At 43.9% G+C, this 15,221-nt stretch overlaps 1 protein-coding gene across 1 annotated transcript in view; it reads left to right on the plus strand.

Moving 5' to 3' along the window:
- Window positions 1-351: 351 nt before the first annotated feature.
- Window positions 352-15,221, plus strand: part of EHD2 (EH domain containing 2) — a 109,200-nt gene continuing 94,330 nt past the window's right edge. Inside the window, exon 1 of the mRNA XM_044668587.1 lies at window positions 352-543. Coding sequence (XP_044524522.1) covers window positions 352-543 — 192 coding nt within the window. The remainder of the gene's footprint in view (window positions 544-15,221) is intronic.

Below are 15,221 nucleotides of genomic sequence, written 5' to 3' on the forward strand. Positions count from 1 at the left end.
CGCGCCTCGCTCTCTCTTCGCATTCGGTTCCTACCCGGATTCCCGCGCGAAGAGACGGAGTGGGCGGGGCTGCGTGAGGGGGCGGGGCCTGGTGGGGAAGAGGAGGAGTTTGAACTCTGCCAAGGGTGGGTAGTCACGTGACAGCAGCCCGCTGCCTTCTCTCGCGTGCTGGAGGGGAGAGGCTGAGTGTATGGGGATATCACGTGACTCCCCCTAGTCGCAGGCGGGCGAGGGAAGGAGCGAGGGGTGTGGTCATGTGACTGATCCTAGTGCCCCACTCCTGTATGGCAAAGCAGTGAAGTGGGGTGGGGGATCTCGTGACTGGGGCAGGGGCGTCCTGCCGGGGCGGAGATGGGCGGAGGAAAGAGACGGCCCAATGGTCACGTGAAGGCCTATGTCGCCCACCTGCAAGGGTGGGGGCGGGGCAACGGGCAGGCGGGGAAACCGTTGGGCGCCATTTTGTGCGGGATTCGGGGCGAGGGGCGCGGCCTGGAGGAGAAGCCTCCTGAGGGGCTGGACTGTGGAGGCGAGGATAGGCCGAGGGTGTGGCGCGGGAAGACTAAGACATCCTTCCCTGGAAGATGTCCCATCTCTGCTGCTTCCCACCGGCGTGGCCTCAGCCTCTCCTGGCCTCAGTTTCCCATTGTGTAAAATGAGATTGGATTAGCCGGCCTCCAAGGACCCTTATGGCTGTGACTATGACCGTAGGCTCTTTCCTCTGCCACTTCCTACCAGGGTGACCTTGCACAAACCCCTTGCCCTCTCTGGACCTGTTCTTCATCTATCAAATGAGAGGGGGTTGGCCTAGGTGGTCCCCCGTGTCCTTTTCGGCACTAGAACTGTGATCCTTATTAACAGACATTGACCAATGTTTCCTTACCAATTGCCCAACTGTGTGCCAGGGGTGTCTTGTAAGTTAGGCAAGAAAAGCCCTTTGTACCCACAGTCTGGGAAATCTCAGGCTTGCTGGGGAGGGGTATTTGACATCATTGCTTTGGGGCTAAAAAAATGACAGGATTCAAATTCCTGCCAGAGATAGCCTCAAATCTAAATGCAAACTAAGCATTGTCACTTTAACCTGAGGGGTAAAGAAGGGCATTAATTGAAATAGGAATCTGGGGAAACTGCTTCGGAACTGTAGCCTTGCCCCTGGAAAGTAAAGCCAGCATTTCTGTGAGTGCTGTTCGGCAGTGGGCTCCATGTGAACCCATTTCCAAGAGGAAAAAAGAAAAGACAATAAGACTGATAGGGCTTTACAGGTTAATACCTGAAACCCCACCAAAAATTTTTTTACTTCCAATAAAACCTCAAAATTCCTTGCCTCAGAACTCTTGAGTGATATATAGCAATTTTAAAGGACTAACATGCATGGCTGCCTCTTCTAAGCAGAGGTGGTGGGCTACAGGTACAGAATGGTTCATATAGTTTGGTCAGATATGGCCATTGTGATTTGTTTTGCTTAACTGTATTTTGTTATGGCGGGGTTGGAGGAGGCACATGGATGAGAAAGTTAATGGGAAGTAATGGCCACGTAAAAACATCAATACTACACAATCTTATTTGTATTGAAATACTGTTTTTGCATCTCCTTCATTCCCCAAAATATCCCATCCTATTCTCCTGCCTTTAACAAAGATTTTAAAAAGAAAAAAAAAGTTAAGCAAAGCCAACCAACAATGCCGTACAATATTGATAACATCCCTTAAGTTCTGAAAAAGGCGGAAGAAGGTACAAAGTATGGGGGGGAGGGGTTGCTGCTAAAAATGGAAAGTCCAGGTGTCAGTCAAAGATATTTAATATTAGAAGGAGAAAAGGTAAGATGATTTCTTCCTTGCTCAGGAACTTTCAAGTAATATCTTCCTACCTCTCAGATAGCACTTATTTTATTTTGCCTTATCTTGTATTTATTTGTGTCTGTCTTATCTCCTGTACTAAATTGTAAGTTGGTGGGACAGGACAGGAACTGTCTTATACATTTTTATCTCCCCTACTGTGGCTTGTACAGTAGGCTCTCAGACCGCTTCTTGAATGAATTAAAGCAGTGGGGTGGGTGACAAATAACTACAGCCCTCCTTATTAACCAAATGAGAAATCTTGGCTACACCCCCACCCCTAGATAGAATTTTCTTGAAGAACTGGCAAGAGGTTATTGGAACTTGATGAGTCTGGGCACCCAAAGAAGAGGGGCTTCCTCAATTACTGTTTAGCCAAGTACACAGAAACAGAACACCATTTCCCAGGCTCAGAAAACATTTAGTGGTAAAGATAAAGAGAAAATGGAAACATATATATTGAGCTATCTACCATGTCCCCTCAGAACACTATACCATATCATTCTGTATTGCGTTTACTCAACAAATGCTTTGGCATAAGCTCACAATAAAGGACAAGTCTCTGCCCTTAACCTACCAATAATCAGCTTTTACTGACCACCTTCTGCCATGGCCCTTTAGCAATAAAATAGAAATACAAAAAAATGAATTCAGTCTTTCCCCGGACAGTTTACAATGTACCAGGCTAGGGAGATAAAATTTAACATTCATTTAACATTCAACAAACATTTACAGAATGTCTTCTCTGTGCAAGAGTGCCAGGCTAGGTTGGGGATATAAAGATAAAATAAGATACAGTCCCTGCCTCAACCTAATTAGGGAGGCAAGACAATACATTATAAACACTTGGCAGAATATTTATTTGTTAAGCACCTTCTATGGGCCAGGCCCTGTGCTAGTCAATCTGAAAGTTACAAAGATTAAATAAGAAATGATCCCTTGCCCTCAAGGATTTCACAGTCTAGCAGGGAGAGAAAGCAAATCTATACTGTTAAATGCCAAAAGTAAGTTAAAGATCACTTTTTGCAGGAATTCAGGGAAGGAAAGGCCCACTGCAAGGTATTACAGAGGAGGTAACATTTGAGCTGGGACTTGAAGGGTAGCATTTGAATAGGAGAAAAGGAAGGGATGGAAGGCATACACCTAGGAAAAGATAACTTGTCTATAGTAGCATGGCCCTCTGGGAGAAGGGAGAACAGATACAGTGGGGAAATAGAGGTAATATGAAAACTGATAGAAAAAAATTTTAATAACTTTACAGGGTGGGGGCAGCTAGGTGGCTCAGTGGATTAAGAGTCAGACCTAGAGGTCCTAGGTTCAAATCTGGCCTCAGATACTTCCTAGCTGGGTGACCCTAGGCAAGTCACTTAAACCCCATTACCTAGTCCTTACCACTCTTCTGCCTTGGAACCAATCCACAGTATTGATTCTAAAACGGAAGGTAAAGGTTTAAAAAATAAATAACTGTACAGCGTAATGTAAGTGCCAAAGGAGTGGCATAAACTCTTAAATGCTAGGAAAACTAGGGGGAGGGAGAGATCAGTCACCAAGATTTAAGTGAATCTGAGGAGTCTTCATGAAGAAAGTGTGACTTGGACTTACAGAATAGGTCTGACTTGAACAGACATCATCAAGTGTTTCTGGAAATAGACCAGCAAATTGTGTCTAGGGGTTCCCCGAAGGGTTTGAGGATATCTCTCTACTGTCTCTCTCTACTGTCATTGACTCAAACCTCCACCAGTTGTGTTTCCCCACTCTTAGGTACCAGGGACATACAAGCTCCACAGCTCTATTTAGTCTTTTACCTAGGGATATTTCCTTGGAAGATACTATAACAAAAGTACAAACAATTCCCTCCAATACCTCAGAGACATAGACTCCCCTTAACCTCACTTTGGTCTTTAGGGAGAGGAGGCCCAAACTTTGTTCCCTTGCGGCATAGCATTGGTTCCATCATATTCATGTCCAAAGGCAGCATGACTGTTGGATGAGTCCTCCTCTCTCAGATACCCATATGGTGAGTCTTCAAATGTCACCCCTTGGGGCATCAGTGCAGAGATAGCTGCAAAATGCATATGCTTGCCTGGCCACATGCTTGCTCTCTTGACTTGTAGAAAAATGAGGTCAGAGCCTCTAAACATTCACCTAGAATTAAAAAGAAAATAGAGATCAAGAACCAAGACCCACTTCACAAGACCACATTTCAGCCTAAATTGAAAGGGCCCAAAGATCTCTTCCCCACTTTGCTGCATTGTCTCTCACCAGACATCATTAGCAAAGGAGCCCAAGAGTTCCACCAAGATGGAAGCTTTAAAGAAAAGGGCCAAGCCTCTGTTCACGGGTCCTATTGAAAGGCCTCCACAGCCCATCATTATTGATTCATTATGCCCCAAGGGCTTTAAAAGAATGCATGTCCTTTGATCCAGCAATACCACTACTAGGTTTGTATTCCAAAGAGATTTTAAAAATGAGAAGGATCTATTTCTACAAAAATATTTATAGCTGTGCTTTTTGTGGTGGCCAAAAAATTGGGAAATAAGGGGGTGTCCCTCAATTGGGGAATGGCTGAATAAATTGTGGTATATGATAGTGATGGAATATTATTGTGCTCTAAGGAAGGATGAACAGGAGGATTTCAGAAAGAGCTGGGAAGACCTCCACAAACTGATGCAGAGTGAAATGAGCAGAGCCAGAAGAACATGGTACACAGTAACTGAAACATTGGGGAACGATCAAATGTAATAAACTTTGCTACTAACAAGCACTGCAGGGATCCAGGATCTGAGGGATTTATGAGAAAGAATGCTCTCCACATCCAAAGAAAGAACCGTGGGAGTAGAAACACAGAAGAAAAACATGATTTATCACTTGTTTATATGGGTATAGGATTTGGGGTTTTGATTTTTAAAAGATTATCACAATAATGAATAATATGGAAATGGGTTTTGAGTGATAATATATGTATAACCCAGTGAAATTGCTTGTCAACTCCCAGAGGGAGAAGGGAAGAGGAGAGAGAGACAACAAGAATCACGGGGGAAAATGAAAAATTAAATTAAAAAAAAAAAAAACCTATTCGCCATGAGATTGATAAACTCAAATCAGTTACAGAATGTCTGCATACTCTATCACTCTCCAAGGCATTTCTCTTAAACATTATCTCAGGGGGGCATCTGGGTAACTCAGTGAATTGAGAGCCAGGCCTAGAGACAGGAGGTCCTGGGTTCAAATCCGGCCTCAGACACTTCCCAGCTGTGTGACCCTGGGCAAGTCACTTGGCCCCCATTGCCCACCCTTACCACTCTTCTGCCTTAGAGCCAATAAACAGTATTGACTCCAAGAGGGAAGGTGAGGGTTTAAAAAACAAACAAACAAAAAAACCATTATCGCAACTCTCATGGAAGTTCCCAAGCCTCCTCTAGGGAGGTGACCTCATTAGAGGCACTCTACCCATGTGCTAATTCCCCTTTATATACATGCAAAGAAACAAATAGTTATAAATATAACTAATAAGATATACAATTAGAGCTAGGAAAATTCAGGGGAAAGATGATTCCGGGTGGGCCTCAGAGGATTTTGTGCATCACTCAGCCTCAGTTTTAGGGGCAGCTTTGTGGAACTGGGAATCGAGGAACCTGGGCTGTGTGGCTCTTCCTCTAATACACTGTGTGAATTTAAACAAGCCTCTCAGGGCCCGAGTTTCCTCTTCTACAAAAGTTTTCAGCCGGGCTTTTAATCCCACCTCTCAGGGAGCCCAAGGCAGACCCTTTAGATCTAAGAGTTCTAAGTTGTAGTAATCTCTGCTAATCAGATAGAAGTCGGCATCAATATGATGGGTCTGAGGAGTGGGAGAGACCACACTGCCTAAGGAGGCGTGAATTAGCCTGGGTCCAGGCTCCTGTGGAGATGGATCAGTGTTGGGATCCTTAATGAGTAACCACTGTACTTCCCAGCCTGGGTTACATAGGGAGAACCAGTCTTGTTATAAGAAACCAAAAATGGTGAAATTGGGACCAGTCGAATTCGGTCATTCATTCCTGTTATTACCATCGTGCCCAAACAATTTAATTTAAAGAAAGAAAGAAAGAAAGAAAGAAAGAAAGAAAGAAAGAAAGAAAGAAAGAAAGAAAGGAAGAAAGAAAGGAAGAAAGAAAGAAAAAGATGCTCAGATTCAGACTGCCTGAATGGTCTCCAATATCCCTTGTAGCTATAATTTCCTTCACTTCTACCCTCTCTTCCTTCATAGAATCCCAGAGCACTTCAAATTTTTTTTTTGAGGAGTTCAAATTAATTGATAGAAGAAAACTTGATCCACTCCAAGAATTGATTGAAAAACTGACTTCAAAGGACCCACTGATAATGGAGGACTGTTCCAATTATTTGTTTCCTAAATCAGGCTATTAGAAATATATTTGGGGGCAGCTGGGTAGCTCAGTGGATTGAGAGTCAGGCCTAGAGACAGGAGGTCCTGGGTTCAAATCTGGCCTCAGACACTTCCCAGCTGTGTGACCCTGGGCAAGTCACTTGACTCCCATTGCCCACCCTTACCACTCTTTCACCTAGGAGCTAATACACAGAAGTTAAAGGTTAAAAAAAAAAAAAAGAAAAAAAAAGAAATATATTTGGGGGTGTTATTTGGTTGGGTGGTTTGGGGATTTTTTTTAAAATTTATTTTCCTATTTATTTTTTCCTCCTAAATAAATGAAAACTTTTTCTGTAAAAAAAAAAAAAAAAAAAAAAAGAACTCCTGGGTCATCTAGTCCAACTCCTACCTGAAAAAAGATCCCTGTGGATTATATATTGACTTGGGAAACCACAAATTAACATTATCTGTGTAATATTCTTATTTATTTTGTTAAACATTTCTCAATTACATTTTAATCTGGATCACTCTAAAGACTTTGTCTAGGGGCAGCTAGGTGACTCAGTGGATTGAGAGCCAAGCCTGGGGATGAGATTTCAAATCTGGCCTCAGACACTTCTTAACTGTGAGACCCTGAGCAAATTATTTGTTTATTTATTTATTTTAATTTTTTTTTTAAAAAACCCTTACCTTCCATCTTGGAATAGATACTGTGTATTGGTTCCAAGGCAGAAGAATGATCAGGTCTAGGCAATGGGGGTTAAGTGACTTGCCCAGGGTCACACAGCTAGGTAGTGTCTGAGGTCAGATTTGAACCCAGGACCTCCCCCCAACTCTAGGCCTGGCTCTCAATCCACTGAGCTATCCAGTTGCCCTCTTGGACAAATTATTTAAAAACCCCATTGCCTAACCCTTACCACTCTCCTACCTTAGAGCCAATACACAGGAAGATAAGGGTTAAAAAAAAAAAAAAAAGTCTGTGTTTGACACCCATGCTCCAAAGGGGGATAATGCAGTCATAACTTGAAGATCTCCAAGGAAGAAGAGTTCACTACCTCCCAAAGCAGCCTAGGATAGCTCTAACTATTAGGAGCTTTTTCCTGACACCAAATCTAAATTCAACCCTTTGCATTTATTACATCTATCCTGTGGAAGCAGCAGTAATCTCTTTGAGAGAACAGCTGGTCAAATACTCAAAGATAGCTATAATATGGCTTTTTTTTTTAAACTCTTAACCTCTGTGTATTGGCTCCTAGGTGGAAGAGTGGTAAGGGTGGGCAATGGGGGTCAAGTGACTTGTCCAGGGTCACACAGCTGGGAAGTGTCTGAGGCCGGATTTGAACCCGGGACCTCCCGTCTCTAGGCCTGACTCTCAATCCACTGAGCTACCCAGCTGCCCCCCCTATAATATTACTTTTGAGTAGTCTCCAAGTTAAAAATCTAGCTTCTTCAACCAGTCTTCACATGGGATAATCTTCAGGCCTCTCCTTCCAACGTTCTCCAATTTATCAATAGCACCAGAGCAAAGTACATCTCTCTAGTTTGGGGCAGCCTAAGGTGATATGAGTTTTTTTGCCTGCCATATCACCCTGTTAACTTAGTTTGATTCTGAAATCCACCAAACTCCAACACCCTTTTCCCCGCCAAGTTTTTCAGATAAAATGCTTTCTTTCTTTTTTTTTTTTTTTTAAACCCTTAACTTCTGTGTATTGGCTCCTTGGTGGAAGAGTGGTAAGGGTGGGCAATGGGGGTCAAGTGACTTGCCCAGGGTCACACAGATAAAACACTTTCTAAATCAATGCAGACTGTGAATCAATCTCTAGCCCCAGACGTCATAGCACCTATGTACTCATTCCATAAGAATTACTGTAAGGTACAAGACCAGTCCCTCAGAGAGACCTTCAGAAGAAGATACAGCAAGACAAAGGGTGCCTTCATCTAAGGCAGTGATTCCCAAAGTGGGTGCTGCAGCGATCCAGGAGGCGGTGGTGGCCACACTTTTTTTGTATTATATTCTATTCTGAGTTCAATAAATAGTTTCATAATTTCCAGGGGGCGCTAAGTAATATTTTTTCTGGTAGGCCAAAAAAGTTTGGGAACCACTGATCTAAGACATGAGCCCATCGGGAAGCTGCTCCAGCAACTGCAAATTCACCAAAACATACTTTCAATTCCTCAACAACAACAAAAATCAGCCCTTTTTTAGGCCATATTTACCAAGAGTGGATTCCTGTGCTCCACGGGGTGGTAAGATCCAAGGAGAGGTTTTGTTTTTGTTTTTTTCAAGTCTGACAACTAACAGGACCAATAAGCCCAAGGGGCCAGGGCATTTCTCCTCTAAGATGGCCTTCTCCTTGGACCTACCTGCAAACTTGAAGAACAAGTTTCCATCCTGGAGGAGGCTAGAGAAGTCTGACTCTGGTGGGGAGGAGGACCTCCGTCTTTTTGCCCTTGGACTCTGTTTCAACGTTTATGCCACTTCGGAAACCCAGGAAAAAATGAACTTTGGTCGTAGCTCGTGTCTAGGATCTAAGGAGACTAGACAGTCCGAATCAGGTATGGGACAGATATTTCCAAATGCAAAAGAAATATTGAACACAGGAACTTAACTTATAACTGCTCTTACACCGTCTCGAGAGATCGCTACTTCGATTTCACCAGAACACAAAAGAATAGTTGGTGACATTCCTGAATTCTTTATTAGTCATTCCACATTTCGCCTGGGCATTGCACCTTCTCCCTCTTGGTAGATGTCTCCTGGAAGACCAGAATCCCTAGCGGGGGGAATGGGCTCCCCCCCGGGCTTCTGGTCATTGTCTCTGAGAGCATCGCCGAAGGTGTTGGAGACTCCTTTCAAAATGTCCCCAACACTGAGTGAGGAGCGAAGATCTCCCAACCACTCTAACCCACAAGGTTACCTACAGGTCTGGACTAGTCTGTGTCGAGATGGATATTTAGTCACCCAGGATGGGGCAAAGTCATACAAAAGAAGAGGAGGCAACCAGACGCCCAGGTTCTGACTTGCCCGGCTGAGCACCCTCTCCTGCCCCATTCGAGACGCCACTCCTTCCTCCCCTTCTTGGGGTGCCAAAAATGACACGATGCCCCCGAGAGGTAGGAGGGAAAGATCTCGGAGCAGTCATTCCCTTTCTTAAAGGTCAGTGGCTCTTCCTCTTAGGATTATTGCCTCATCATCTCAAACCTGCCCTGAGGCATGTCCATGGCTGTCCAGAAACTGCCCTCTTCAGCCTTTGGTGTCCTGAGGATGAGGAAGACTCGAGTGTGCTTGCACTACTTGCAGAAAGTAGCCGACCAATATAGAAGGAGAGAGTGAAACTCAGAAAGGGGGAAGTAATGGCTATGGGTTTAGTCAGCCAGAGAAGATGGGCAGGACCGGGATGGAGAGCACTTGGAGAAAACAGGACATGCCACTACGTATAACCTCGAAAGCTTGTCTACAGAGCAGAGCTAGGTAGCTGTAAGTATGAGATCTATGTCTTTAGATACATACTGTTGTGCCCCAAGTCTCTCCATCATTCAACGCAGGATGGATTCTGGCATTAAAAAGTGGGTCTCTATTTCTGGGAGAAATCCGGGGTCCTTAAAGGAGCTTTGCTGTATCTTGGAGGCCAGGGTCCTTCTCTACTTCCCTGTTTAATTCTGGGCTCAGCAGAGGTTCCTGAGGACTCCACGAAGCCAGCAAAGGATGTCAGGATAAGGAGGCAGGAGGGCCACCCTGGCCACAAGCTCTCTACACAAGTTAATGGCTTTCAATAGGTTGATTGATAATGGGGAACCCACAAGAAGGGGGGGCTCTGGAAGGACAGAATCAGAAGCCATCATACCTCCACAGTAACCCCTAGACCCCAGAGGGGAAAAGCCCCATAAGCAAGCCCTCTGGGCTCATTCTACTGAAATCAGAGTTTGAGGCTCTCCCTAGTGCCTTGGCCTGGAATTCCTCAGTGGAACCCCTTTATCATTAACTAGGAAGCTGGGGTTCAGGAAAAACCTTGAGGAAGAACTCTTCCCAACCCTGCTGGGTCATCCACAAGGGAGCCATGATGGATGTGTGACCAGCTAAAAACTCTCAAACCCTTTCTGGAAGGAAACAAAAAGGGAAAGTCCTGAATCCTAAGGATGATTTTTTTTTTTAACAAATAGGTAGCGGGTAGGTGGCAGTGCAGAGATGGTGCTACACTTGGGAACAGGAAAACAGGAGTTCGAATACTGCCTCAGACACTTCCGAACAGTATCTACCCTGGACAAGTGACTAACTTCTCTCAGCTTCATTTTCTTCATGAATAGCACCAACTCATAATGACAAGGATCAAATGAAGTAGTTTCAAGTAGTTTACAAACCTTAAAACATATATATTAGCACTAGCCCTCATCGGTGAAGCCGGTAGGTCAGTAGGATGCTGAGGAAAATGATTTCAAAGACCCATATCAAGGCTCTCTTCCCAGCGAGCTTTGGAGTTGCACCTTCTATGGCAGGGGTTCCCAAACTTTTTTGGCCTCCCGCCCCCTTTCCAGAAAAAATATTACTTAGCCCCCTGGAAATTAACTTTTTTAAATTTTAATAGCAATTAATAAGAAAGATAAATGCACCTGTGGCCATCACCACCTCCTTGGATCATTGCAGCACCCACCAGGGGGCGGTGGCGCCCACTTTGGGAATCACTGTTCTATGCAGTCAGGCAGTGAGCCAAATGCTTTAGAAATACTATTTCATTTGATCCTCCCTGAAACCCCAAGATTTATATATATATATATATATATATGATATTAATTATAATTAATTATAAGATTATATATGAAATGTTTATATAAAACACTATTATATTATTACCATTATATTATATTATTGTTATAACAGACAACATTTTCTAAATTAGAAATTTCTAAATTAGAATTGTTTTCCTCATTTGAACTATCCTCGGATTCCTCGTATCACTCCAACTTGGTCATCATCCTGAATTCTTTGGGGGTGGGGAGTGTATTGCTCTAACCTCTTGGTCAATACACGGGAGGGAGTTCGCACTGCCCCCCCCCTTAGCTGATACAGACCCAGAAGGCCCACAATGTAATCTTTCACGAGGTATTAATAAAGTGTTAAAAGACTCTGGAGATGCTACAATCCTCTGATCCCTTTATCAGGCGTTAACACATCTCTGATGGAGGCAAGAAGGGCACAAGTGGATTGACTGAGAATTAGCCTCCTCTCTGGGGGCTTTAAATCACCAAAGTCTGAAGAGGGGGAGGCTGTTAAGGCTCAGGGAAAGCAGGGAGTGAGACCCCCGGCCTCCGCCACTCTCCCTCAGTCCTGAGAATGCCTCCCTACCACGTGTGTGGACACGAGCACTGGCACCTTCTGAAGAGAACCGTTGATAGCTCCTGGCTGGTTCCAGAGGGCTGCTGAAAGTGGCCTGGTTGGCTGCGGCTGGGGAAGAAGGAATCTGGTTACAGCTGTGAGGGACAGGGACAGACCCCGGCCCAAAAGGCTCCCTTCCCCCTTTTTCCTCTCCGGAGGACCGGCCAGAAGGCAACTGCTCTGACTGGCTTTGTCTGGGAGTCTCCAGGACTATGGTGGAGCCAAGGATGTTGGAAATGTCAGCAGAAAACGTGTGCTGCTGCCTTGGGGGAGAACATCCTCCAATGACATGCGTTCGGCTAAAACTCTAAAATAAATGTCCTTAACTTTGGGGATAACTTTTGGTTTTTACATCATCTTCATTTCCCAAAACATCCTTCTCTCATTCTCCTCTCTGTTCCCCCAAATCCTGTCTAGACGAAGAAAGACTCCTCTCCCCTAGGCAGCCCCAGCTCGGAAGATGGCCTTGAAGGCCTCCTAGGCCCCACCTTGTAGGGCCTCGAGTTAGAAAGCTCAGCGTCAGAGAGAGGAAGAAACTTTCTGAGCTTTGTGAGACTATCCTGTGCCCAGTTTGCTTTTATTCCCTTGAGTTCTTGCAAAGGAGATGGGGACTCTGTTCCCCATTCAGCCAACTGCCAGGGCTTCCTCTCTCTCTCTCTCTCTCTCTCTTTCTCTGTTTCTCTCTGTCTCTTTGTCTCTCTCTCTGTCTTACTCTTTCTTCCTCTCTCTGTTTCTCTGTCTCTCTGTCTTTGTCTGTCTGTCTCTCTCTTTCTTCCTCTCTGTCTCTTTCTTCCTCTCTCTGACTTTGTGTGTCTGTCTCTCTTCTCTCTTTTTCTTCTTCTCTCTCTGTCTCTCTCTCTCTCTCTCTCTTTTTCTGTCTCTTTGTCTCTGTCTCTCTTTCTTCCTCTCTCTGACTTTCTGTGTCTCTCTCTTCTCTCTCTTTCTCTCTCTTTTTCTTCCTCTCTCTGTCTCTCTTTGCTTTGTCTCTCTCCTTGTCTCTGTCTCTTTCTCTCTCTTTGTATTCATCTACCCAGCCTCTAACACAGAAGAGGTGCTCCTAAGATGCTTTTTTGACTGACTGCCAGATCTCCTGCTATTGCTAAATTTTATAGCTAATCCAAACCTCCTCAGAGCCAGAGGTGAGCAGACCTGGCGTTTTCCCCCCAGGCATCAGAGAATATGGTTATACTTGGTCCTGGCTATATAGCTGAAATAAATATTCCTTTGCAAAAGCTATCTAATGGTGGAACTGGGGTGCCAGTCCCTTTTCTCTAACAAATAGGAGGACGCAGCTAATGGGGGCTGGAACTGGTGGTAGTAGAGAAAAAGGACTCCCTGACCTCCTCAGGGTAAGCTGGGATGATGAGGTGCAATACACCAGCATGGCCCTGAGAGAGGGGGGCCACAGCATCCATGCTACATTTACAAGTCCACATATTATCTCTCTGTACAGAATGTAAGCTAGTAATGATATTAATAACTAGCTTAATCATTTAAATACTTCTAATAATTAAATTTAATAATTTTATTAATAAATGTTGATTAATTGATTAGCCGCCTTTATCAAAACTTAGAGGGATTTCTTGGAGTTTCTTGGGGATTTGGATGGAGCACTGGATCTGGAATCAGGAAAACCTGAGTTCAAATTGTGCCTCTAACACTTCTCAGATGCATGTTCCTGAAAAAGCCACTTGATTTCTTTTAGCCTCTGTTTCCTCATCTATAAAATAGGAATAATAATAGCACCTACCTTCCTTAACAACATTGTTGTCAAGATTAAAAAATATATGTAAGGCTAATAAATGTAAAGAACGCCATAAATGCTGACTGTTCTTGTTACTAGATAGGAACCGTGTATGCTTTTTGGCCCAAGAATACCAAATCCTGGGTCTGAACCCCAAAGAGAGCAGAGAAAGAAGAAAAGGAGCCATATGTATAAAAATCTTTATAGCAGCTCTTTTTGTGGTGGCAAAGAATTGGAAACTGAGAGAAGGTCCATCCACTGGGGAATGGCTGAACAAGTTATGGCATATGATTATAATGAATACTGTTGTGCCATAAGAAATGATGAAGGAGGTGGTTTCGGAAAACCTGGGGAAGACTCTTATGAACTGATGCAAAGAGAAGTGAGCAGAACCAGGAGAACAATTTCTCTAATAACAAAAACTGTGTAAAGACAAAGGACTTTGAAAGACTCAAGAACGCCCATCTGGATATGATTGGGGATGTAGACTCTAAAACGATCACCCCAGTGCAAATATCAATAATATGGAAATAGGTCCTGATCAATGACACACGTAAAACCCAGTGGAATTGCTTGTTGGCTGTGGGAGGAGTGCGGGAGGAGGGGAGGGAAAGAACATGAATCGTGCAACCATGGAAAATTTGTCATAATTAATCAGTAAAATAAAAAGAAATGAAAAAGAAAAAAAAGAACGCCCATCTTCTAGAGGCCTCCTGCTGCCCTCACTGGACAGAAAGAGGAGGATCTTAAGGCACAGACTAAAACATATTTTACTTGCCTCAACATATTCATAACAGAGATTTTGTTTTTCTTGTTTTTTGTGGCGGGGGCAAGGAGAGGAAAGGAGAAGTGGAATGGGAGAAAGTGGAGAGGGGAAAGAAGGTGAATTTTGTAAAAATAAAATGTGATTTTACAAAGAGAGAGGAGGTAAGCGAAACTGGAGCGATTTCCTGGAATTAATTTCAGGTAGGGCCATTGTACGCCAATAAGAGAAACATTTCTTGGATCAGCCTCTGCCTGGGTGAGCCCATGATCTTGGGGACCACATATTATGCCTGGAATGGACTCTGTTTCAACTCTGATTTTTAAAATTCTTATCTTTCTTCAAGTCCTCACTCAGGGAACACTTCCATGAAGCTTCCTCTGAACCTTCCAATGGTGACTATCTCCTGAAGTCGCCCCTGTAGTCTCTCAGAGCAGTAGAATGTAAGCTTCTGGAGGACAGGCTCTGTTTTCTTTTGCCTTCTCTTCTCTGAACACGTAGGAGGAGGCCTTGCTTAAGAAAAACAAACAGAAGAGCTGTTTAATAAATGCTTGAATGAGGCACCTCCTATCGCATCACCTAAGGGAGAGACAAAAGGATAAGATAAGGACCCAAGAGCAGGCCTGGTAGATAAAATGTGAGATGAGTGGAGGAAGAAATATTTAACCAAGCCAGACTGTTTGAAAAGTACAACTGGAATCCAGACAAGGTAGAGAACTCTGGTGGGAGCTGAGGAAGCTGAAAACGTTTCCTGCAAGAGCTGGGCCTTGAGCTGGCCATGAGTACCTCCAGCACAGGATCAGAACTGAACAGGAGGGGTCTTTGAAAGAGATGTTTTAGAGGGATCCCGAAGGGCCAGACTTCTTTTCTAGTTTCTTTAAAACCCAAGAGAGATGCAAATGCATCTAATTTTTTCCTAATAAAAGTTTTGATATCTGGTTTTTACATCACATTCATTTCCCTTCCTTTCTACCACCTAGTGGGTCAGAAAGAAAGAAAGTGGGGCAGGGGAGAAGGGAAGGAGGAAGGAAGTAAAGAAGGAAGGAAGGAAGGAAGGAAGGAAAGAAAGAAAGAAAGAAAGAAAGAAAGAAAGAAAGAAAGAAAGAAAGAAAGAAAGAAAGAAAGAAAGAAAGAAAGAAAGAAAGAAA

The sequence above is a fragment of the Gracilinanus agilis genome, chromosome 3, assembly GCF_016433145.1.
Source record: "Gracilinanus agilis isolate LMUSP501 chromosome 3, AgileGrace, whole genome shotgun sequence".
Taxonomy (NCBI): Eukaryota; Metazoa; Chordata; class Mammalia; order Didelphimorphia; family Didelphidae; genus Gracilinanus; species Gracilinanus agilis.